Source organism: Triticum aestivum, chromosome 6D, assembly GCF_018294505.1.
Source record: "Triticum aestivum cultivar Chinese Spring chromosome 6D, IWGSC CS RefSeq v2.1, whole genome shotgun sequence".
In the NCBI taxonomy this organism is placed as follows: Eukaryota; Viridiplantae; Streptophyta; class Magnoliopsida; order Poales; family Poaceae; genus Triticum; species Triticum aestivum.
Genome location: NC_057811.1, coordinates 276500736 through 276527190, shown reverse-complemented (window position 1 = coordinate 276527190; position 26455 = coordinate 276500736). Strand labels below are relative to the sequence as shown.

Here is a 26455-nt window from a genome sequence, read left to right as displayed (position 1 = left end):
TTTGCCATTTTATTCGCTTCTCTTTTTCCGTTCGCCGTTTTCTTGTCGGATCTGTCTTTATGTGCAATCTTGTTTGTCGTTACTATCATTATGGATAGTTCTTCCTCTAGTGCTTGCACTCCCAAGAATGAGGTTCTCAACTTTAAACAAAGGGGAGGAGAAAATTTAAAAGATGCCTGGTATAGAATTTGCAACGCTCATAATAGATCTAGTCGTAAGCAATCTACCGTTATTCTTCTTCGTTGCTTTTATGTTGGCATCACCACTTGGTATAGATTCGTCCTTGATACGATTACCGGTGGAAATTTCTTGATGTGTCCCTCTCTTGATGCCTTTAATGCTTTGGGAAATTTAGTGGGATCACCACCTCTTATGATTAATGAAACATCTTTGACTCTTGAGCATGTTATGGAAAGATTAGATGCTATTGAAAAGAAAATGCTCACCAAAGATCATATGGAAATTTTAGATAAAAATATGCATAATTTTGCCACGCTAAGATTCAAAAGCGGGAGAAATTTTTAAATTGCTAAAAGAAAAGGGTACCTTAATCCATGAAAGAATAGAAGAAAGCCCATCACGGATTGATAAACTAGAGGAAATCTTTAGTAATCTAAGCACGGCTTTTGCTTCCGCTAAAACCACCGAAAAAACTCCTATAAAATTTGGCAAAGTTACCAAGAACAAGGGTGCAATTTCTAGTAGTGGCAATAAAGAAGATCTTAAGATGATTAGTATCCACCCTGATTTTGTTGAAGTGATAAGAGATCCTTTTTGCAAGAATGAAATCTTTGAATTTATTCCTAGGAGTGTTGTTATTGAAAATCTTTATGCTAAATCTTCGAGGGATTCTAAGTGTTTGATTGAAGATTTGGACAAAGAAGACAAAACTTAGATCCTTGCTTTATGCCTAGCTAAGGGCGTAAAACTATAGCGCTTGTTGGGAGGCAACCCAATGAATAAAATTTATTTTTTCTTTTTGCTTTATGTTCTTGAGTGTTTACACAATTATGCTACTGTTATTATTGTGTTTTTTCTGTGTTTTAATTAGTGTTTGTGCCAAGTAGAACCAATAGGATCTTCTTGGGTGATAGTTGTTTGATCTTGCTGAAAAAGATAGAAAATTTGTGCTCACGAAAACAATTGTTAAAATTCACCAGAACGTGATAAAATGTTAATTCTTTTTGCAGAAGATCAATATACAAATTATCCAGGTTGTACTAGTGCTTAAGAATTTTTGGAGTTCGAGAAGTATTCGAACAAATCAGATTGCCACAGACTGTTCTGTTTTGATAGATTCTGTTTTCTTTGTGTTGTGTGCTTATTTTGATGGCTCTATGGTTTTCTTTGATGAGTTTTTTCCATAGAAAAGTTGGAATATAGTAGATATAATAAAAAACCAAATAAGAATTGGTTTGATACAGTACTTATAGTAGTGATTTATTTTTCTTACACTAACGGATCTCACGAAGGTTTTGTTGAGTTTTGTATGATTGAAGTTTTCAAGTTTTGGGTTATCTTACGATGGATGAAGGAAGGATGTAAGAGCCTAAGCTTGGGGATGCCCCGGCATCCCAAGCTATTATCCAAGAATGAGCAACCAACTAAGCTTGGGGATGCCCCCGAGTGGCATCCCCGCTTTCTTCCAACAACTATCGGTATTTTACTCGAGGCTATATTTTTATTCGTCACATGATATGTGTTTTGCTTGGAGCGTCTTGTATGATATGTGTTTTTGCTTGTTTTATTTTGTGTTTTAAGTCATCAATCCTTGCTGGACACACTTATTTGAGATAGCCAAAATTATATCATGACTTGTTAGAATTGCTCTCTGTGCTTCACTTAAATCTTTTATGAGCTAGGACTTGCTCTAGTGCTTCACTTATATATTTTTGAGCACGGTGTGCTTTGTTATTTTTGAAGAAATGCTCTCTTGCTTCACTTAGATTTATTTGAGAGTTAGTAAATTTTGAAGAAATTTCTCTCTTGCTTCACTTAAATTATTTTGAGAGAAAGAAAATTTGTTATGCTCTTGATCTTCACTTATATTTGTTTGAGCTTATGAAAAGCAACACATGAAAATTAGTCCCAAAGTGATAGATATCCAAGAAGGATAAAGGAAAAGAAAATGTCATGGAGATCATTGGACAAAATAAACTTGATTCTTAGTAATAGTTTTGAGATATGATGATGTGATATGTGAGTTATGTTGATGAGTAATTGTCTCTAGTAGGAATATTGGTGTTAAGGTTTGTGATTCCCTATGCATGCACGAAAGTCAATAATCATGCAATGAAAATTATATCCTACTTGTGGTGCATTATTCGGTGTTAATTATGCTTAATGCTTTCTTATGAGATTATTCGTTTCTTGGTTGGTCACTTCCCAATCTTTTGCTAGCCTTCATTTTGCACCAAGTATGACCTCTACTTGTGCATCCAAAATCCTTTAAACCAGTTTTGCCACATGAGTCCACTATATCTACCTATATGCGGTATTCTTTTGCCGTTCTAAGCAAATTTGCATGTGCCATCTCTAATTTTCAAAATTAACTTCTCTTTTGTGTGTTTGTTTCGCTCGCTGAATGGTAACGGGTGGCTAATATTTTCCATGTTGGATGTGTTATTCTCAAGATGAGTGTTTATTCACTTGTCATTGCACGAGAGTAAGACAAAGGTCTTAGGGACGCCCAGTCCCGAAATGCAAAAAAATAAATTTACTTTATGTTGTCAAATAATAAATTCCTTGGAAAGTGTTGGTATGGAGGGCACCCGTGGATACGGCTAGCCATGGAAAGTGAAAGAATGGTGGAAAAAGGAATAAACTTTATTTTCTGTTTGGGAACCGCCTATCGCATATCTAGCATGGAAAGTGTTGGCAAGTCTCCTTATGACTCACCCAAGATAAGGTGCCTGCGCTTCTAGACAAGGACGCAGATGAATTTATATGCTTCGCTCCTCTTCGACAAGAAGAAAGTATTCCCTCATCGCCATATTCCTCATGTGGATATGGAGTCAATTTCATGCTTCCGGCCAGTTCTGGCTGTTCTTCGCGATACAGGTCTACTCAATTTCTGCACTAACATTTGCAATTGGAATGAAGAGCTAATTCTTCAATTTTATTCAACTGTACACTTTTCTGTTAACGCTGACGACACTACAACGTGGGCTCTGGACTGGATGAGTGAAGACACTCACTACAAAGCATCGATTGACGAATTACTTCGTGCTCTTCCAGTTGATCCACCCCAAGAAGAAGCAAGGAGAATATATGAAGAACCTGAGTGATACGTCTCCAATGTATCTATAATGTTTTAATGTTCCATGTTGTTTTATTATCAATCTTGGATGTTTTATAGTCATTTTATATTATTTTTTGGTACTAACCTATTGACATAGTGCCACGTGCCAGTTGCTATTTTTTCCATGTTTTTTACATCGCAAGAAATCAATATCAAGCGGAGTCCAAATGCCACGAAACTCCACGATGATTTTTTATGGGCCAGAAGGAAGGCAATGGGCCCTGGTTGCACCTGGTGGGTTGTGCCCACCTCGGGTGCCCCCCGGACCGCCTCTTTGCTCTATAAATACCACAATATTCCAGAAACCCTAGAACAAGCGTCGAAATATTCATCCAGCCGCCGCAGAGTCCAGAACCACCAGATCCAATCTAGACACCATCTCGGATGGGGTTCACCACCTCCATTGGTGCCTCTCTGATGATGCGTGAGTAGTTCCTTGTAGACCTTCGGGTCCGTAGTTAGCAGCTAGATGGCTTTCTCTTTCTCTCGCTGAATTCTCAATACAATGGTCTCTTGAAGATCCATATGATGTAACTCCTTTGCGGTGTGTTTGTTGGGATCTGATGAACTTTGAGTTTATGATCAGTCATATCTTTTTATATCCATGAAAGTTATTTGAGTTTCTTTGATCTCTTATATGCATGATCTCTTATAGCCTCGTATTTCTTCTCCGATATTTGGGTTTTGTTTGGCCAACTTGATCTATTTATCTTGCAATGGGAAGAGGTGCCCAGTAGTGGGTTCGATCTTACGGTGCTCGATCCCGGTGACAGAAGGGGAAACGACACATATGTATCATTGCTACTAAGGATAAAAAGATGGGATCTATATCTACCGCCATATAGATAAACGGATCTTGTCTACATCATGTCATCGTTCTTATTGCATTACTCCGTTTTTCTATGAACTTAATACACTAGATGCATGCTGGATAGCGGTCGATGTGTGGAGTAATAGTAGTAGATGCAGGCAGGAGTCGGTCTACTAATCTTGGACATGATGCCTATGTCATGATCATTGCCTGGATATCGTCATAATTATTTGAATTTCTATCAATTGCCCAACAGTAATTTGTTTACCCACCGTTTGCTATTTTTTCTCGAGAGAAGCCACTAATGAAACCTATGGCCCCAGGGTCTTCTTTCTCATATATTTGCCCTGCGATCTACTTTTCCTTTGCATTTTTATTCAGATCTATTAAACCAAAAATACTTTGCTGCACTTTATTTTATTTGTGATCTATTACTTCAAACTATTACAATTTTCTCCCGTCATCTCGCCTATTTCTGGCGTCGTTACCCGAAAGGGATTGACAACCCCTTTAACACGTCGGGTTGCGAGGTGTTGTTATTTGTGTGCAGGTGTTGTTTACGTTGTGTTGCTTGGTTCTCCTACTTGTTCGATACCTTGGTTTCATAACTGAGGGAAATACTCTACCGTCGCTGTGCTACATCATCCCTCCCTCTCCGAGGAAATACCGACGTAGTTCGAGCTGCCATCACTGAGATGCCCAACAATCTGATGCACATGCTCATGAAGCCAATGCCTGAAGGAAATGCTCCAAGGACAACCTTCCTAGTGAAGGATCTGCTTTATATACCGAAGACTGTCTATCGCATTTTGGCAAAGACCCTCAATCCAATCAAAGGCCACAATTCCAACACTGAAGAAGTTGTGGGAGTTATGAAGAACCTGTTGTTCCACATCATTCATGGAACTCCCATCAACATTCATGATTTCTTTTTTAGGACTTTGTTCACTGTCGCTCAGTCTCCTTTTCAATTAAAGCCATATGCACCATGGATTATGAGATTCATCAGATCCCGGTCTTCAATCCACTACAAGGTTGATCGTCAGAATCACTTGAGCTTTCTACCTGAAGTTGGAATTCTTCAAAGCACTCTGTCCACTGTACCTGGCAAAGGCAAGAATGTCATTGATGAAGGAATTCGTCCCCTTGATGGACAATTCCGTCAGCTTATTTCTAGCTCCAATGCTGATGAATCTGCTAGCCAGGATACTGCAGCAAAAGCTAAGGCCATCCACTTCTCCCAAAGCACCACGTGTCATGATTGACCGTGAGCTGCTTATCAGTCTTCATCAGAAAGTTGACAACCATCGCTGGGTTAAGCATCAAATTGCTGTTATACAGGCCAACATGACTGTGACGCACAACGCCGTGCACAAAAACCGCTACTATCTTCATGAGATATTCGACAGATCATGGGCCATACTCTCGCACCTCAGATCCGATGAAGAACTTGTTGTTGAGGAATTTCAAATGAACTTTGACTGGGCTGAACCGCCAAGGAAGAAGTTCAAGAAAACTCAAGTTCCTCCTCTGATGCCGAGCTCAGAATCTTCATCACGCTCCATTGATGAAAATGAAGATGTTGAAGACACTGCTGCTGGTCCTTCTGCACCGCGCGATCCCGACAATGTTGGCGCTCCCTCGACCTCTCCTTGATGTTTTTCTTCAGAGGTGTTAGTCCTCAAATTCCTCAACTTTTGGTCATTTGATGACAAAGGGGGAGAAATCTGAGTTAGTCTTCAAGCGGGTCGTTATATGGGTTGTTTTTGCTTCAGTTGCAACTCTTGAACTTTTCTAGATGTGCTCTTTAATGAGTTGTAACTTAATAACTGTTGGTCGTATGACTCTTTTGCTACATTTGACGCGCATGCTCTGATCTTAAATATATCTGCTCATGCATGCACAATTTCGTCAGACACCAACTTTCATCATGCATCCATATTCTTCAAATATCTTATGAGCATGCATGATTGGATTTCAAGATATAAGGGGAGATCTCCACAATTTCAACCTGTCATGTGCATTTGCAATCCAAAGTAAATTCCTTATATGCACATCTTCAGGGGGAGTTCCTCAATATCTTGTAACCAGTTTCTTCAAACTATGTACTTACACTTCAATTATTTTTACTCCCGTTGAAATCATAACCAATTTGTCATCAATCACCAAAAAAGGGGAGATTGTAAGTGCATCAAGTGCCTCTTAGTGGTTTTGGAGTATTGAAGACAAATAGGTTCCCAGAAGATTTGGTTTAACACATGAAAGACGACCCCTAAAAATGAATTTCTTCAAGTGAAGAATTTGGTGATGAAATTGGTACGGCCTTTGAAGAAATTGATGTGAAGACTTTGAAGCTTGAAGACTTCTGTTTTCATAGTTTCTTTTCTTCTTCTTTGAGTCACAAGAAAAACCGTATTGTTAGGGGGGTCTAGTTGAAACATATTTCACATTTCCAAAGTGATGCTCAAACCTACTCAAACCCATACACAAAAGCCACTTCAAGTGAAGTCTTTGGAAATCTCCAGTACAGCTGACGCATTTGCTAGTGACAGTGACAAAGTTCATCTGGTCGTTGACGAATTTGTTCACACTGAGGAGTTAGGAAATTGAGTGCCGCAGCAAATTTGAGAGTTCAAATTCCGACCGTTGATGCACCGCGTGCCAGCTGTCGAGTGGATTTTTATCCTGACATTCGCATGATGGGTCAGCGAGGAAATGGGAACAGCGGCTTAAGCCATTAGGTGTAGGCGCTTTCCAGAGGTGAAAGATTTACGTTCTTCCTATTTGACCCGCACGGTCGAATCAGAGAAGGGCATTTATGACAATTCATGTTGGCTGCACCCTGGCTATAAATAGCCGCCCCCACAACCATTTGTTGGTTGGCTGCTCCGAGAGAACTTGACACTTGTCATTTGAGAGCAACCCATCCTCTGGCAACTTTGAGAGAATCCTAAGTGAAGAAAAGCCCAGAGCCAAAGTGATTGGGCATCACTGAAGAGATTGATGTGTGTGATCCGACGCCTGTTACCTTTGAAGACTGTCATTTTTCCAGACGGTTAGGCGTGAAGTTCTGAGTACACCAAAAGTCATTGTGGTGCACCGGTGAACAAGTCTGTGAAGGTTTTGAAAGTCTACCTTGAAAACTTACCACGAGCGATTGAGAGAGGTCTGCAGACCTTAGCTCAAGAGGAATATGATGAGGACTGTGTGTTCTCTGAACTGCGACTCAGCCGTCTCAACCCTGGAACTGGTTGTCTTCACCGAGCCAACCTAGTTTTTTCCTCGCCCTCTCTTACATTATGCCGCTGCTGAAGAATTTGTGCTTGTGTCGGCGGGATACTCCTGCCTTCAAAAATATGGGGGGAGGGGGGGAGGGGTTCATACAAGCAAATTAACCCAAGCGCTGGTCTACAAGAGTGATGTCAAGTTTCATGGACTTTTTTACGGTATGTTGCATTGGATTTTCAATACAAAATTGAGGATTGAATCCTATTTTCAGGTGTTCCTGCAAAGGATAACAAAAAGAACCGACATCAAAAGAATTGATCAAAATTTGTACTAGATGTTTTTCCCTAATCTGTGGTACACAGCAGCTACTCACTCGCTTTGGTCTCTCTTCTAACACTACTGAAGTCACCGGTGATGGCACAAAGCAATTCCCATCTACTGAGATCTCTCGACGACTGAACAAGTATCATCTACACTACATCTGTTGCCTCAGGCCGAACTACCAGAAATATAGTCCATCTGCGGACCTGTTGTGCAATTTCAGTCATTTCAGTTGTAGCCACTGAGGCACGATCGTCAGGGTTTACTGAAAATGCTACATATTTACGCCAGGGAGAGTATTAGCTAGATTAGATCACTCCAAACAGAAGAATCGCCTTCGCCGCATCGAGCATGTACATCCTTGAGCCTCTCGACGGACTTGCATATGCCACTGCAGCTCCAATCAAAGGATGCCACACAGATATTGCCAGCTTGCCCTTTCCACTCACAATCTGCAGAGATGTCAATGCACAATTATAAGAGGTTAGAGAAGTATACATAAGTGTTTTTTATGGTGAGGAGACAGACCTGGTGGAGTTCCACAGCACATGTTCCTTTCATCAATATGATTAACCTCTAACCCAATAAACCATGACCCAAGTGATACATCTTCGTTCGCATACTTGTGTAAGATAGGTCTGACAAAATCAAAAGGCATCATCAGATTGACTTTAATTTTTATCTGGAGGACCATTTTATGACATGACCATCAATGGAACATACTGATTTATTGAGATATAGGTCGCAAGATCTTTTGAGATGGCATATATCTGTCCAGTAGCATGGCGAAAATACTTGTTTCCGTCCTCCCCAAATTTCCAGGCCTCAGGTTCATGGTACTTCAGATTCCTACATGACAAGCGCAGGTTCAAGCGTAGTTTGTACCCCAAAGCTAGAATTTAATTGCAAGACAGTCTAGTTAACATTACTTGTCAGCAAGAACTGGGCCTGACTTCATGCAGCCAATATAAGTTCTTGGTTTCGCTTTATGCCTCGCAAGGGTAGTGGCAAGCATTCCTGTTTTTCCATGTGCAGCGTACCAGTAAGGTGATAAACAGAAGTCGGGTTTTTTTTCTGAAAGAAGGCAATAACATCAAAGAAATAAAATGCACCTAAGTTCACATGCACATCATCATCGACCTTGACGAAGAAGTCAGCATCCCAAATGCCCACGGCCGTGGAGAAGAAGATTTTTGTCTTTGCGGAGAGTTCATGATACCCCTCGACATGGTCCTGAATGATAAATGAACAACACCAACAGGTAACATGGTCAGTGCTACTAAAAATTTCTAATAGAAGTATGGTTTGATCGGTGTCATAACATCACTGAAGGATACAGCCTTACCAGTCTAAGAAAGTCATGATGTTGTGCATCTTCTGCATCTATTGCTTTGTCCAATATACTATTGGATGTAGCACTGCACAATCACCAAAACCGTTCACATTTTGCAAGGAACTAGTACCAGATTTTCAAGCGGACAGGAATAGCAACATAGAACAACCCTAATATTAACACCTCTGTTCTATAGAACTAGATGATACCCCGCATGTTGTTGCGGAAATATTGCAACATATTTAAATGTGATTCGTTGTATGAAACATGAATATTTGAAGTAATAATATGAAAGGCCAGAACTGAAAATACATATAATTTATTATGTTTGAGTACTATATAGTTGTAGAATGTGTATTAAATATAAATAACATAATAGAATGAAAATTCTCATGTATATTTGCATGTTGAGATAAGACTTTTTTTCATGCATGTTTCATGATGAAGTGGCATGCTTGCATGTTGAGAGACATATGGTAGTGGAGGTGGGCCTTTTCTCATGCATGTTGTGCGATGATGTGGCATGCTTGCATGTTGAGAGAAATAGTTAGTGGGGGCTAGCTATTTAGATATAAAAGATAAGGAAGATGGATTAAATCAGAGTTGTGTCGATGAATCATCCATTGCAACCAAGGGAGGTGAGGTGTCTGATGGCAAATTGACAACTAGCAACTTAGCAAGAGACTTGTGCATGTCTTACCCCAAATTTGGTGAAAATTATTATAGCTTATTCATGGATGCCTGCAACTCCACCTATGTTGTCTCAATGTAGCCGGTCCCAAGCCTGGGTAAAGGAGGAGGATTGTGATAGGCTTGGCGAGCCAACGTCAAAACGCAGCCACTCTTACGGAGATGAAACCTAGAAGAACACCGTTGGGGCGTAACCCTCTTAGCGAGACGCCATATCGGAACCCGGGTGTAATGTTAAACGGCAAGGCCCGGGCCGTCACCCCCTTGGTGGTGCGCCATATCTTGATCTGATACGGTGATAAGTGAGCAAGGATCGCGTCGTCGCATCCTTAGTGGCACGCTATATCGACGCCCGGGTGTAGTGAAAAAATGAGCAAGGGTCTTCGCATTTGGCTCGACAAGTGCGAAGAGCAAGACAGCTAGCCGAGCCTAGTAGGATCCACATAGATGGCTGGAATGTAGGGAGTGTAAGTTACGGGAATTAGTGGATGCAGCGGTGAGGAGGGATGTTGACATCCTATGTGTCGAAAATACCAAATGGAAGGGACACAAGGCGAAGGAGGTAGAGGATACCAGCTTCAAGTTGTGGTACACGGGGACAACTACAAACAGAAACGGAGTAGGCATCTTGATCAACAAGAGCCTCAAGTATGGAGTGGTAGCCATCAAGGGGCAAGGGGACCGGATTATCTTGGTCAAGCTGGTCGTTGGGAACTTAGTTCGCACTGTTATCAGGTCTTATGCCCCGCAAGTAGGCCATAGTGAGAGCACCAAGAGGGAGTTCTGGGAAGGCTTGGGGGAAACTTAGTTCGCATTGTTATCAGGGCTTATGCCCTGCAAGTAGGCCACAATGAGAGCACCATGAGGGAATCTAGGAAGGCTTGGGGGACATGGTTAGGAGTGTACCTATTGGCGAGAAGCTCTTCATAGGAGGAGACCTCAATGACCACGCGGGTACATCTAACATAGGTTTTGAAGGGATGCATGGGGGCTTTGGATATGGCAGCAGGAATCAAAAAAGAGAGGATATTTTAAGCTTCGCCTTAGCCTACGGATAGTAGCTAACACCCTCTTTAGAAAGAGAAAATGAAGGTGGAGTATATTAGTACCAATCTTCAAGAACAAGGGGGGTGTTCAAAGTTGTACTAATTACCGTGGAATTAAGCTAATGAGCCATACAATGAAGCTATGGGAGAGAGTCATTGAGCACCGCTTAAGAAGAATGACAAGCGTGACCAAAAATCAGTTTGGTTTCATGCATGGGAGGTCGACTATGGAAACCATTTTCTTGGTACGACAACTTATGGAGAGATACAAGGAGTAAACAAGGACCTGCATATGGTGTTCATTGACTTTGAGAAGGCCTACGATAGGATGCCGCGGAATGTCATGTGGTGGGCTTGGAGAAACACAAAGTCCCAACAAAGTACATTACCCTCATCAAGGACACGTACGATAATGTTGTGACAAGTGTTCGACTAAGTGATGGCGGCACTAATGACTTTCCAATTAAAATAGGACTACACCAGGCGTCAGTTTTGAGCCCTTATCTTTTTTGCTTTGGTGATGAATGAGGGCACAAGGGATATACAAGGAGATATCCCATGGTGTATGCTCTTTGCGGATGATGTGGTGCTAGTCAACGATAGTGGGACGGGGGTTAATAGAAAGTTAGAGTTGTGGAGACAAACTTTAGAATCGGAAGGTTTTAGGCTTAGTAGAACAAAACTGAGTACATGAGGTGTGGTGTCAATACTACTAGGCACGAGGAGGAAGTTGGCCTTGGTGGGCAAGCGGTACCTCAGAAGAACACCTTTCAATATTTTGGGTCAATGTTGCAAAAGGATGAAGATGTCAGCCATCGAACCAAAACTGGATGGATGAAGTGGCGCCAAGCTTCTGGCGTTCTGTGTAATAAGAGAGTGCCACAAAAGCTAGAAGGCAGGTTCTATAAAACGGCAAATCAACCTACAATGTTGTATGCCGCTGAATGTTGGCCAACCAAAAGGCGACATGTCCAACAGCTAGGTGTAGCAGAGATGCACATGTTGAGATGGATATGTGGCGACTCAAGAAAGAATCGGATCTGGAATGATGATATACATGATGGAGTTGGGGTGGCCAATTGAAGAGAAGCTTGTCCAACATTGTTTGGGATGGTTTGGGCATATACAACGCAGGCCTCCAGAAGCGCCAGTGCACAGCAGACGGTTAAGGCATGTTGATAATGTCAAGAGAGGTCGGGGTAGACCAAACTTGACATGAGAGTAGTCTGTAAAGTGAGATCTGAAGAACTGGAATATCACCAATGATTTAGCCATGGACAGGGGTGCGTAGAAGTTGGCTATCCATGGAACCATGATTTGGTTTCAATATCTTATGGGTCTCAACTCTAGCCTATCCCAACTTGTTTTGGGCTGAAAGGCTTTGTTGTTGTTGTTGTTTTGTTGTCATAGATGCCTGCAGGAATGCTTTCTAAAACAGACGAGAAAGAATCATCCAAATTATATGATTGCAGGCTCTAGGCAGAGAATTTTGCAACACCAGAGATGATTAAACAGTAAAAATGACCTGGGGGCAAGAAGAACCACTTGTTTACCTATGGCCTATAGTGAAGCGTATAACTATTCCCTTCTGTTCTTCAAGCTGCAGCAGCTTCTCACCTAAATGAAGAAGAGAACTTTAGTAAAAACAAAATAGTGGACTATGACAACATTTGGAATTCAATAACAATGTAATGAATATCAAGGTGGTTATAAAAGTTATTATTCAATAACAATGTAATAAATGCAGAAGAGAACTTTAGTAAAAACAAAATAGTGGACTATGACAACATTTGGAATTCAATAACAATGTTATAAAGGTTATGGTTGACATAACAAAGAAGAAAAGGAAAAGTATATACAGTATGCACATTTACTTGAATAACTTTTGCTACAAGGAAAAACCATCAATTTAGAGCTTGCTGGCCCGGCTTAGACCTATGTGACGAATCATTGGCCTAAAAAAGATACATGGGAATTATATCCTTAAATGATAATGTTGACACCCAATTTTGACATGGTCAAGAACTTAATTAAGATGGCCTCAAATGGAGAAGTGATCTACATGAAAAAGTTTCGTCTTGTCGACATGGACGTCTTTCAAGTTTGGGCCATCATCATCCGATCTCATCTCAAGGGCCGAAACTATGCTCAAATTACTAAGATTTTGTATTCAGAGTATTGTTCGGCCAATTAAGCCTCCAAGACGGCCTCTTATGAGAAAAGTTTCTACACGGATTGTCTTCGTCTCGTCGAAACGAACGATTTTGATATAAAAAACGTCTCAATCGGTGTCCGTATGCATAAGTTAGAGCCAAAACGGTGTGCTGCAGAAGTCTGCCCTGGAAGTTCCGGGCAAAACTTCCGAGGAGGCTCCGGGCTAAACCGAAAGTTTGCACATGGTGCGCCCCGAAAACTGGAGTTTTAACATTATTTGCACATTTGCGGGTCCGAATTCAACATCAATGTGACCTCGGATGAAAAAGTGATCAACTGAAGAGTTTTTCTCCATTGCAAGATCTACAACTTTGTTTTTGGGACCATCGTGATCCGAAGTGGTATGCGACCTGCAGTTTCAGTGCAAGAGGGCTACTTGATATAATATGAGCCCGGAAGTTCTGGCCCTCGTAGTCCGAGTTAGGGTAACTTTTGACGATTTGGACGTGATTTGAGTCCTTTTCTTGTACAGGAAGTCCAGCCGCCTCATATATATGTAAAGGGTGACGGCCGATTAAACAACACACAATCGAACAAATCAATCTATCACTTTTTACCTTTACCTTTATCTTCTCCCTTGTTCTTCTTCTTCCTCGTTCTTCGTCTGTTCTTCTAGTTGCAGGGCGGCAATCCACAAGGCCCTAGGGGCGATCAAGTCGATCCTAGGGCAGCCCATAGCCACCGCGCGCCCTGACGGGGTCCCTCCCGGGCGTGTGAGGTTTCGGGTCTACAAAAGTGCCCGCCAGATTGCTTGCGAACCGCGCTTCCGGACGGGTCTCCTTCGACGTGAGCTGCTGTGCATCACCCCCGGCGTTGAGGGTACACGGTAACGTGTTCGTGTGCGAACAGATAAAAAACAAATGTCACATTTTAACCAAGTTCGAGCGACGTCTTCGTAGCCGTTTGATACTACGCACAAATCTTGGCGCTCTCCACTTGGCACATCATCGCCAGGGGTTCCTCGCTTCAGGGCGGAACTATGCATGGATTTCGAGTCGCTCGACTAGTCGCAGTTCCAGGGCCGACTCAGCCTCTCGACTCGACTCCTGGGATGAGTCGAGCGACTCGCGCGACTAGTCTCGACTAGTCACGACTAGTCGCGGTTTTTGGGTCGAACGACTCAAGGCAGCGCTGGATCTGGAGCACTCTCCCGCCGCCGTGCTGCTGATGCTGCTGCTGTGCTGCCTCGCTGCTGCTGCCGCTTCTGCGCCCCCGCTGCAGCGCTGGCCGCCGCTGCTGCTGCTGCTGAAGCTGCAGCTGCAAGAGGAGCGGGCTGGGAGGAGGAGCGGTGGCAAGAGAGCTGCTGCGGGGGAGTTGAGAGATCCATCGCTGGGAGGAGTGGTGGACTGGTGGCAAGAGAGTGGCAGCAGAATGTGTGGCGGCTGTGGTGAGGGAGGAGGGAGTGTGGATGGTGGATTAGGTCACGGGAGGAGTATATAGCTACTAGATGGGCTTTTGGGCCACAGGGAAGTGCATAACTAGTGGCCCATCTCTCAGTTGGCCCTGGTTACTGCTGCTGGTGGTGTGCTCCTCCCCTCCTCCCCTGGTTGCTGCTGCTGCTGTGCACTTGTGCTCCTCCCCTGACTGCCTGCTGCTTAACTCACGTCGACTCGTCGCCATGTCGACTCGTCGACCGTGAGTCTAGACTAGTCACGACTAGTCTAGAGTCGCCCCCTCCGAGCGACCCGTCGACTCATCGACTCGAAAACATTGGAACTATGCGAACGAGGCTCCAATCACACCCACCCAGTCGCCGCCACCCATTTCGCCCCCATTTCCCACTGATTCTTCCATCTCCTCGCCTTTTTTTGCGGGTGAAAAAAAAAAGTATCCTTGTGTGCCCGTATTCTGTCCAGTGAGCTCAGTGACCCTTGGTCGTGTTTTGATGATCTGATCTTGCACTGCCAACATGTTTATGTGCTTACGTCATCGTCGTTGGTAACATCTTTTCTAAAAGAGGCCCATGCAGAATGCAGCCCATGAGCGCATTCAGAAGACACTTCATAGCCACTGCGCATACCAAGTGAGTGTCCATTGGTGCAAGAATTGGTACGTTCCTGCAAGATTTGTCAATGGAACAAGACCGAGACTCTTCACCCTGCTGGTCTGCTTCAGCCTCTGATGGTGCCCTCAACGGTCTGGTTGGATATCTCAATGGATTTTATTGAGGCCCTTCCTTGTGTCCATGGCAAGACAGTGATCCTTTCTGTTGTCGATCTCTTCTCTAAATATGCACACTTCATACCATTGGCACATCTGTACACTGCTATCTCGATGGCCAGAGCTTTCTTTGACGGTATTGTTCAGCTCCATGGGCTTCCATAGTCCATTGTATCATTCCTCGCTTTATGACACTCCCTTCAAGGTGGTCTACGGCCATGACCTTCCTGCTCTACCGACTTATAACAAGGGCGAAGCCAAAGTTGAGTCAGTAGGGACCGCTTTGCAAGAACATGATCAGTTTCTTCAGGAGGTTCGTGAGCGTCTGCTTCAGGCCCAACAAGGCAACAACGCAGCAAGAAGTACTACGATGAGCATCATCGGGATCCTTCCTTTGATGTTGGTGAGTGGGCATGGCAGCGCCTTCACCACAGGCAAGCTGCTTCATTGTCAGGCCATACACGTGGCAAGTTAGCTCAGCGCTTTTATGGACCTTACAAGATTCTGGAGCATGTTGGTTCTATTGCCTACAAGCTGGATCTCCCTGAAGGCTCTCGTCTACATGATGTCTTCCATGTGAGCCTTTTGAAGAAATTACACGGTGTTGCTCCTTATGTGACAGCCACCATTGTCATTGATTCAGGATGGTCGCGTCATTCCAGAGCCTGCCAAAGTACTAAGCTCAAGCATACGCAGAGTGAAGCATGTGCTTGTTCAATGGGTAGGTTCTTTGGAAATGGATGCCACTTGGGAGCCCCCTGCTGACTTCATCAAGCAATATCCAGATTATCAGCTCGAGGACGAGCTTCTTGTCGATGAAGGGAGAGATGTTATGTGGGTTCCTTATGTTAAACGGAAGGCAGCAGGGGCAGGTTAGGCTGTAGCTAGACAAGGGCAGTTTGATGTCCGGGGTATGCCTCTGTTTTGGTAGTCTTCAGGTTGTTAAGGTAATCTAGTTTGTATCAGATTCCAATTAGAGTCCAGGATATGCCAAAGTCCAGGATATTCCAATTATAATCAATAAAGTCTAGTTTCCCTAATCCATGTTCTCTATCTCTAATCCCCACTGCCTTCTGCTACTGCACGACGGCACCGCCTCGCCGACGAACCGTCGGCCCCCAAGCACCTCCAGGCCACTGGATCGCCCTCAGATCTAGGGGCTGTTCCACAGTGCCATATGCTTAATCAGGTGCATGTGCGGAAACATGGTCTGATAAATGTATTCAATCACGGCATGATAGTGTAAACGATGGTGACTGCAGAAATAAAACAGTCAACAAAAAGAGAGATGTTGCTTCTAACTGCAAACAAATGGTTTTTTGGTGAGCTCTTTTATGGTACCCTGTATTGAATAACAATACGCTAACTAGATCATCAACATCCAAATTCAGTAACCACAAACATGCTATTATTCATCGCAATTAACACCAAAGTATTACCAACCTTGAGGCATCCATGTCTCCCTGACTGAATCACGACGCTTGCGGCTACTGAAAGCGGTGTTAACTCCAACGACAACGAATGCTTTTTTCCTTGATTGACTAGTTTCTGAAGTTACTGGCACACCAGAACGGACCAGTTCCAACGTGCTTCGCTTTGCTGCAAGCTCCATCTGCAGCGTTGAGATTGACTTATCCAACAATCTACCACAAACAATCCGAAGAAGAAAAAAAATCAGATACAAGTAACCACAATACAGTTGAACTCTTAGATTAACACTGGATGGGGTCAAATGAGCTCACTGTATGGCTTCATGGGTCCTGGTTACCTCTCCCATTATATCCTTGTGCTCCCCATGCTTCTGCAATCCAATTGTAAATTAGACAGTTCAAGGAAAAAGCAGTATAAAACTTGATAAATCATGCAAATTTACTGAATTTGGAAACCCACCCTCTTTGTATTGCAATCCTCTGACACAAGTTGCAACTCCTGGTCTTGTCTCCTGTGTTGGGACATGATGTGGTTATTGGTATTTGGTGCTGTCCAGAAGCTGTAAAAGCACCGGTAAGGATTCGTCAATAAATTCCAAAGAGCAACAACAAACAAGTATTTCATCTTCAAAATGTATAACTTGAATTCCCTTGGAGATTAGGAACCAAAATTATCCTTACTCTTTGTTATTTGTTTCAATTACAGCCCTTTCTAAAGATCAACTGAACAACCTTCAACTTGAATCCCAATAAATTTATATTTAGCTACAATTTCTGTCAAGATAAAATCTCTGAGGGAGAATAACTTTGACAGCGCAAGGACAAACATGTACTTATTCCAAATCCAAGCTTTACTAATAGAAAGTAAATCCACACTTCAAGAGAGAGAGAGAGAGGGGGGGGGAGAGAGAGTAGGAATCCACCCAAAAGTGTTCGTCACTCCATCTAGTCTTGCACATGTATACTAGCTCAGTAGTACGCGACCTAAATGAACATTCACTTATAAAAAAGGCAAGCTCTTCAGCATAGATCTCACACGGGCGTTTAATTATTAGGCTGGCTGCAAGTAGCAGGACATTCTTCGAACAAAGAAAATGCAGTGGCGAGCTTGTATCTACTATATCTAAATAGGAGCCCCCCACTAGCTGATTTTCATGCGCTCTCACGTGTCCACGTCACCATAAATTCTTTCAGCCGTTTGATTGACCACAAGTGGCTCAGGTCTGCAGCCCAAGAGTTGATCCCCCCTTGCTCCACGTACCTCCCGTTAGCTCCTCCTTCCTGGGCTCCTCGCCTCCCGAGAACGCAGCATGGATGCTTCAACTCTTTAATTTCCTCTTCAACTCCCCCAATTCATGTGTCGTCCTCTTCTCCTACCATCCCTGCCAAAGTTCCAAATCCTAAATTCATTCCTGCTATATATGCATCCGATCTTAGGAGTGAAGACCAGTACTGATATGTGTATGCATCACACCAATCCGCTTCACGATGATTGAAGCCAATGCAAGCCAGTAAGTAGCCGTAGTCTTGCACATGCTATTTTGGGTTCAGATATATTATATCACTGGAGGCTATATATTGATCACTTCAATTTCTACCTTCAGTTTCGCAGGCTATACTACCCAGCTAAATTACTCTACGTCTATGAACTGTTCTAAAAATCGGCCGACTCATCAGTTAACTGACCAGTTAATCGCTGCTTGGAGGCACACCGATTATACACCCTATTGGGCAAGTTAACTTTTTTTGAGACAAATACGGTGAGTTAACTGGCCAGGGGGATTAACCGGTCTGACAAGCCCATTAATCGGGTGTCAGACCAAGAAATGGGGCATCTCCGATTAACTGACGCTGGTGGGGTCAACAAAGCCGAAAATCTTCTGCCCGTGACTCTCCCAGCAATCCCAAGCCTAGGGCTGTGGGATTTGGGCGTGCTCCCCCCCCCCCCCCCCCCCCGGCAGCATGAGCTTGCCTTCCCGTTGGCCGGAACCATCGCCTGCACCGCTGCAGTCTCCGTCGCCGCCTCAAACCGTCGTGTGACGTGTCCCGTCCGACATGCACTGCTGTTGTGTCCACCGCCTCCCTGACCGCCATGCATCAACTCACCATTGACCTTCGCCACCTCCCCAGCCGCAGTGCATCGCCCCCCTCCCTTCCGACGCTGCTGCGTCCGCTGCCTCCCCAAGCCACCAGAACATTGCCTCCACTGCTGCCCTCGCCATAGCCTCCCCAAGCAGCAAGCTCCTCTGCTTTAGGACTTCTACATGGTGATGGTGCTATGTTGCCGCTGCTGCCCACTTGCTCCTCCTCTGTTTGCTATGTTGTTGCTGCTGCTGATCCTCTCTCCTCTGCTTGCTATTTTGCTGCTGAACCTACCGATAAATTCAGTTAATAGGGCGATGACATTTATCCCTACTCATACACTTGGTGCGGAGGTTGAATATTGCGACCTTAAATTTCAACAGTCTCCCGAATGCAACAGATAATAAGCAAAAGAAAAATTATCGCTAAACTCCCATCGCTAGCCATGCCCCATAAACCGCAATTAGTACTGCATGCGGTGAATATAGGATCGAAATACATCTACCTAGCTATTAACACGGGAGGTGAATGAGGAAACTACTTGATAACGATGAAATTAAGAGTCGGACCACTAGGTCCCTTAATCTCCCTGGACAAATATATCTCCACCGATTCTCTAACAAAATCCCACCGACTATTCTCTCTCTCTCTCTCTCTCTCTCTCTCTCTCTCTCGATCTCTCTCTCTCGACCTGCACACTGCTACCTGCTGTGATAATACTTAATTGTTTGCGTCACCGATTTGTTCACATCTGCAGTCGACCGCCATGGTGAGCGGTGGCAGCGCCGCGGCCTTGAATGCGGCGACCCGCGTCCCTGGCCGGTCAGGTCTCCGACGAGCACCACTCCCACGGCAAGTCACCGACCTTGGTCTAGATCATCCAGTTCGCGGCTGGTGTGCTTCCAAGAAAGGTGCCCTCATGGTGGTGCTCACGGACCAGTGCGTGGTCGCCAAGGGATTCTGCAGCGCGCCCTACGGCCTCCATGGTGCGGACGCTGGCACGGGTAGACCCATACGCATGGGTGGGTGACGCCGGGCGTGAGTGCCCCTGCCTGGCCTGGGTATTGCTCAATAGTATCTGTACTGATTTTATGATTTACTGAAAGAGGGTCATGTTTTCTGACCTTTTTTCTTATCTGCTCACGTATTTTTATGCAATGGAAAACATATTGATTTTCTTATTCCAGGTACTGCAGTTCTAGATTGGTAACTATACCTTTTTTCTTTTGCAATGAGCTATACATTAACCCTTTTTGTATGATTCATACTGGATTGATTTATTTTCCAGCCATTCGCTGTTGTTTGCCAAACGTTTCTACAGTGGAGCACATTTAGTCATTTGTGCACCTACATCTGTGTAATCCGGATTATATATTTGATATTTTTCTTCAAAACTGCAATCTTCATTTTTGGTGACACCATTGGTTTAATGCCAAAATATGTGTGAACACTTTTATGTGCATTTAGATATTGTGACAGGATTAATAAATTTAATATTGCATGGCTACACCCATGAAGCCTCACTTTGACTGTTTAGTGAACTATGTCTGTGGTCACTGGTTAGTAGAGCAGGAAAAAAAATAAGTCATGCACGAGCCTAATGTTTGTGATCCTGAATCTAAATATTTTTCTAAAATTATTATCCTTTTAGAGATTGCTTTTGCATAAGATTTTCCATGTGCACTATAGTTAATTTCTACAAAGTCCCGCTGCAACGCGCGGGGTTTCCTCTAGTTGTATATGAATTTGATTGCCATGGATCTTCACTCGGACTTGGGGGAGTTAATTTTGCTGTCTCAATTTCATTTGCAATTCTAATTAGTTGTGGTAGACGATAGGTTAAACCACGTGTCGGCTTGTCTCCCTTCCCTGCCACGACAGGCCCCCAAGGGCCCAAGACACCCTCGGGACATCAGAAGATTCGCCACTGCCTCAGGAGGAGGAATACCGCCATGTCACATATCAGAGTAAGGAAGGACTCTACAAATAAGGAAGAAAAGACCCTGCACGTGTCATACACCCACGTAAGGGCCAGACTCCAAGCTCTACACGCCCTATGCACCGACATGGAGGCCTTCAAGTTGTGCTATGTAAGGGCCACCAGGATCATCATAGAGGGGGACCTTCTCTGCACCATTGTAGTCTAGACCACCTAGAAAGGACTCCGGCGCTTATCGTCCGAATCTCCACCATCTCATCTCGACAAGGCACTCCGTCTCATCGAGATCCTCTCTCGACATTGTAATCTTTTGTACTCTCCATATATATAAGTAAAGAGAAAGGCAGGAAGTAGAGCTTTTACCCACATTGGGGGCCAGAACCTGGGTATATTGTATGTTTGTGTGATCCGTGTCCAAAGACCCCCTGGTCTCCTGACGTGGCGTCCCCTCGACAACAAAATCCACGTACTCCCCCTTGAACCGCTATTAGGATCGATGAAACAGCCCTCGACAGTTACCACTTCACGTTCAGATGTATTGTTCCCAGTTGTGGTTGATCCTTTTGTGCAAAAAAGTATATTTGATTTATTCCTAATAGATGGATGTTATTTCCCTTGCCTTTCAGCAATATCATTCTGGCCTAGTGGCACGCTCACCAAGTGTTTGTACAATGACAAACCTCCAAGATCAAATGTATTACCGATACATATTTTCCTGCCAGATGTTTATCATTGATACTGCAATAACGGAGTACGAATTCTGTACGGGCTTCTTTTTTATGTCTTTCTTAGTGCTACTGATTATCACCTCATCCTCCATGCCTGGTGCCCTCTTTATAGTAAGTTAGTAACTTCTCTATTTTCAGGTCTGTTCCTATGAACCATTGTACTATTTGTCATATCTGTACATGTGCAGTTATATGTTTATATATTATTATTTTTTGTTTCTCTTGGTCCCCATATGTATCGATGTGAAGAATTCAAATTTAATCTAATCTACATGTCCATGTCACGAAACAGCCCTTCCCTTAATTAAATAGTCCATTATTAGGTGCTTTCTTTGTTGTTTGTTCAATATCAAAGTATCCAACATACGACATGATCAGGTTGCAAGAAACAATTTACCTCCCTGTTCATGCTCATGTGGTCTCAAATTAAATGTATTTTTCACTTTCTTCCAGACCCAAAGTGGTCGGACCCTTCCCCGGACCCTGCACAAGCGGGAGCACGCACACAGGGATGCCCCTTTTTCCATTAAAAGGTCAAATATATGCGGCAATTTTCTTTTCATGTTCATGTTTTAAACTTCTATGATAAGATCCAATACCGTCAACCCATTTGACCTTTTGTCGTATCTGTTTTATCTTGCATACTACTCCCTCCGTTCCAAATTACTCGTCGTGGTTTTAGTTCAAATTTGAACTAAAACCATGACGAGTAATTTGGAACGGAGGGAGTATGTTCCTTTTGCGATTCAATTCTAGGGAACTGCCTATATATGGCGGCAGTTGCAGGTGTTGCTCCTCTCTTCATGTTGTCAACATGTTTTCCTTTCTTAGCTGAGGGCCTACAGGAACAAGCTGGCAATTAATATGCTATACCATTTTGACCCACAGGTAGATAAACAAGTTGGCATGCTTCTTGAGATTCGCCTGCTTTAGGCGATTTATGAATTTGACACAGATATTTGCACTTTTCTTCCTAATGGCACCACAAGTACTTAAGTGGAGTGTTTTGATTTGTTCAAATGTTTGAGAAGCATCTATTTAGTATTCACATAATCTTTAGGAACTTATCAACCAGAAATTCAGCGGCAACCCGCGAGGTATCTTCTACTAGTTCGATGATGAAACATGAGTTCCCAAAACGTAACATGCACCAGTCCACATCAGAACGCGATCTCCGGTGTTCTAAATAAGAAATGCGAGCTTTCCACCAACCCCGGATCCCCATGAGCTCAAGAGGAGAGAACAAAGAGAAAGAGACAGATTAAAATCCAATCTCCCTCCAGAAAACAAATCTCAGCACGCCATTGGCTAGAGGTGGGACAAAACAAACTTGGTCAACCTGGAGCGGTCAAAAACCAAGAGAAAAATCGCGCAAGCTTTTGACAGCCGTCCGAGCCTCGCCGTCATTAGCCCCAGCAATCCCTCCAATAAGAGAGGAGCGCGCGGCGAGATCTAATGGCTCCTGCGGACATAGAGAAGGGCATGGAGGGAGAGAGTGAGAGAGACCCACCGGTTGGTGAAGAGCATGCCGAGCCCGAAGCTGAAGGCGCAGAGCAGCAGCAGCCTCCACCTCGCAGACGACCTCCTGTCGAGCGCCCCGCCCTTCCCCTTCATCGGCTCTCGCTCGCGCCCAATCAATCAATCAGTCCCGCCGCTGAATCTCGTCCTCGAGCGAACGAGTAAGCGAACCCGAGCCGACCTTCTTCCTCGACTCAGCGGCAAAGGGGAGATTCGAGACTCCCTGTGGAGCTAGGCCGAACTCGCGCGGAGATTCGTCGGAGAAGGCAGACGGCGGTCACCAGCAGGTCGAGGGGGAGGAGGAGGAAAGCTGGGCTGGCCGAGTTTGTTTAGCTGTCTGAAATTCTGAAACGGGGAGCGTGGTGGGCGGCCTGTTTTGTTGGTCTTCTCACGTAACTTTTGAGAAAAAACATTTTTGTTTTTATTTTTATTTCCGTCTTTCTTTTTCTTCTCAAAAAAGATAGGCGAGCTGTTCTCTTCTCTACATTTGCATTATGTTGGCCAGCAGCTTTTTTTAGAACTGTCATCTAATCACTTTATTTATTTATAAAAAACAGGTGGAACAATATCAATCCGATTGCACAGCATGATCAACATACTAAGGCATGATTGCATATACTCCCAAGATTTTGTGATTGCATGATAAATTTATTTTTTATAAAGGAATATACTAATATCAAAAAGATATCACATACACCCGGTCTCTGCAACAATAAAAATGTCTAGAACTAGTCTAGACATGAAGAAAAGTAGGAAACACACAACCAAAAAGAAAAAGAGAAAGGAAAGAGAAAATTAAAGAAACCCCGCCGGAGCGATCAGAGTCTCGCAGCAACATGAACAAACCACCACCTTTAACGACACCTATACTACATATAAGGAGGGTTCTCTGAAGCGACGTCTTCAAGAAGGTAACAATGCATAAGCGCTGTCGTCGCCATGTCTAACCGCAAAAGTCAGAACATGGGTTTTCACCCCGGAGAGGTCCGATCACCAGACAATGCCTTCAACAAGGAAACGACTAGAGAGCCATAATTGACAGGTACAACCAATGAAGGCTAGACCTAGGGTTTTCACCCTGGAAACCGAGACGCTGAGCTCAAAGAGCACCACCAAGAATGAAGTCATCCTTGTCGCCGCCCCCACTTGCCGAGCTGCTGCAATTCGCCAGTCGTCTGACTCATAGTCATCACGTGCACGATTCCGCAAACCGTATGCACACACTGAGTAGTGGATCGTCATCATCTTCCCATTCACTGCAAGTACTCCCTGGGACAGCCACCGATAGTAGCCAATCTGGACTCAACACGAGCATGCGAGATAATACCTTCACAACCCAACTGATCTTCAAACGCGACCGCCTTGAATCCCCATGTATACACTCTGGAATCGGGTCCATGGAGTTGCCGATGCCGATGTTTCCAGGATGGCAACAATCTTCGGTTGACAATCACCAAACACACCAGCATGCGGCCTTCTACGGCGTCGGCACTGCATCCGCATTCGAGGAGCACATCGTGGCAGATCCGGGCAGGAGGCGGTGTCCCTGTGTAGTACGAGCAGACCGTGTTGACGTATAATGTGCTGCCTAGTCTTTTCCATCAAATCGGTCTTTTGGTTGCATTGGCTAGAGCATGCACTTCTACATGGTATTAGAGCCAAAAGGTCTTGAGTTCAAGACCCGGCTGGCGCAATTAAATTGCAGCCCACTTTCGGTCCACGTTTAGGCATGAGGGAGCCACATGTGAGGGGGAGTGTTGACGTATAATGTGTTGCCTAGTCTCTTCCATCAGATCGGTTTTTTGGTTGCATTGACTAGAGCATGCACTTCTACAGACCGGAACCTTGTGATGACGCCACTAGGCCCGGCAGAGTCAACACAGTCGCGCCCGGAACCGTTGAGGTTCGGCGATGACATGGGCGAGTGATCTTGGATAGGATCGCCAATGCGATCTAGGGTCACGAGTCGGAGAAGAAGAATCAACGAGCGCTGCCGGCATCACCTGCGGGCGCACCGCACACCAGCAGCGTCCAATCGCCGTCTTCCACCAACTCGCCGCAGGGCCGCCGCCCTAGAAACCTCCGCCCATGGCCTCCATCGCCTCACACGAGGCAACCTCCGCTAGCAGAAGAACACTCGGCCACCCTTCAGTGGCGGGCCCGCTGCCACCGTGGCTCAGGCCCGCGGCATGGGAGAGACGATGGCGGGGACTGCTGGCGGCGGCGCTAGGTTTGGCTCCTGGCCCGTCACCTGGGGAGCGAACGAAGCGCTTTTTTAATGGATTCAATATCACCTTAAAAAAACTAAATTTAGTGTCTCCCAACATAGACATGTGCCGGTACATTAGCACTCTCTTTACAAATCTTGGTATGGATTCCTAAAAGTTTGTGGAGAGAATTCCTTATTTGGCCCTTTCTTAAAGTCTGCTTCCCTTTTTGGCCCTAAATTTTTTGTTCTTCCTTTTTTGACACTCAAACTTCATTTTGTGCTTTATGTGACACTTCCGTTAGTTTTGTCTAGTAACGGTGTTAAGTCTGACCTAAGAAGACCGTTTTACCCCTAGTATAGTATGTGACCAGATTATTTACGTGCAAGCGCAGAAGTAATGCGATATATTTTGTCGTGGTTAAATAAAAAACAGTACTATATGATGAATCTTTTTTTTGCGGGGATAAATAAATAATATGATGAGTGGAACAATGACAACCCATTCGTGCTCTACTGTAGCATATAAATCTGTAGAGATTAATATTACGGGCGATAGATTAGACCGTGACATATCAACAGGTGATGTGGCTGAGCTGTGTTCACACCTCAATTGTTGCACACGCTCATGCCATTGCGTTAATTGCAATTTGCAAGAAGTCAAGAGCACATTGACTCGTTCCGAAAAATGTGTCCATCGAGTCCAAATAATTATCTAAACTACTTACATGAATCGAGTCATTACCCATATATACACGATTAAATTGCTGCACACGCTCATGCCATTGTCCACCTAGCAACCCGTCGGCTTTGCCCTTACTAGCTGCCCTGACGTGCGTGTCATTGGCTAGTGCCAAGCTAGCTAGCTTTAAGCGTGCTCCAGAATCAATCAAGGTGCATGCCTGCCTCCTTAGAGCATTACTAGTAGAATCCTCAAACCCTTATAGCAGTTTTAAAGGTTGAGAAGTGCTAGTTTTTGACACATTTAAGGGTTAAAAAACAGGGGCAAAGATTAGAACCCTCAAACAGGGGCAAAAACAGCGGCTTGGACGGCCTGGGCGACCGGCGGGAGGGCAGGGCGGCGGCGCGGCTTGGACGGCCTGGGCGGCCGGCGGGAGGGCAGGGCGGCGGCGCGGCTCCTCGATGCCGGCTCCTGGGCGGCCGGTCAGGGCGGGAAGGGAGGCGGGAGGGGCGGCCGGCGGGAGGGCGGCCGGGGCGGGGAGGAGGGCGCACGGTGGGGCGGGGAGGCGGCGGGGCGGTGCGCGGCGGGGCGGGGAGGCGGAGGGGCGGCCGGGGATGGAGCGCCGGGGCGCGGCGCGGCGGGAGGGCGGCCGGAGGCCGGATCCGGGGAGGGGGAGCTGAAAATTCCCTCCCGCGCGTCGTTGGCGATGGAATCGGGTCGGGGAGGGGTTGGGCTGGCCAACCCCTGTTTCTACAGGCTGGGAAGG

At 44.8% G+C, this 26455-nt stretch overlaps 1 protein-coding gene across 1 annotated transcript; it reads right to left on the bottom strand.

The window, feature by feature from the left end:
- Positions 1-7627: 7627 nt before the first annotated feature.
- LOC123144635 (beta-1,3-galactosyltransferase 7) lies at positions 7628-23157 on the bottom strand. The gene is made up of 11 exons (XM_044563836.1): positions 22794-23157; positions 16995-17094; positions 16847-16905; positions 16548-16747; positions 12284-12347; positions 9007-9079; positions 8774-8894; positions 8591-8678; positions 8385-8510; positions 8190-8299; positions 7628-8113 (listed from the first exon to the last, which is right to left on the bottom strand). Exons 1-11 carry the CDS (start codon positions 22895-22897, stop codon positions 7965-7967), a joined length of 1194 nt encoding a protein of 397 aa, XP_044419771.1. The 5' UTR covers positions 22898-23157; the 3' UTR covers positions 7628-7964.
- Between the last annotated feature and the right edge of the window lie 3298 nt (positions 23158-26455).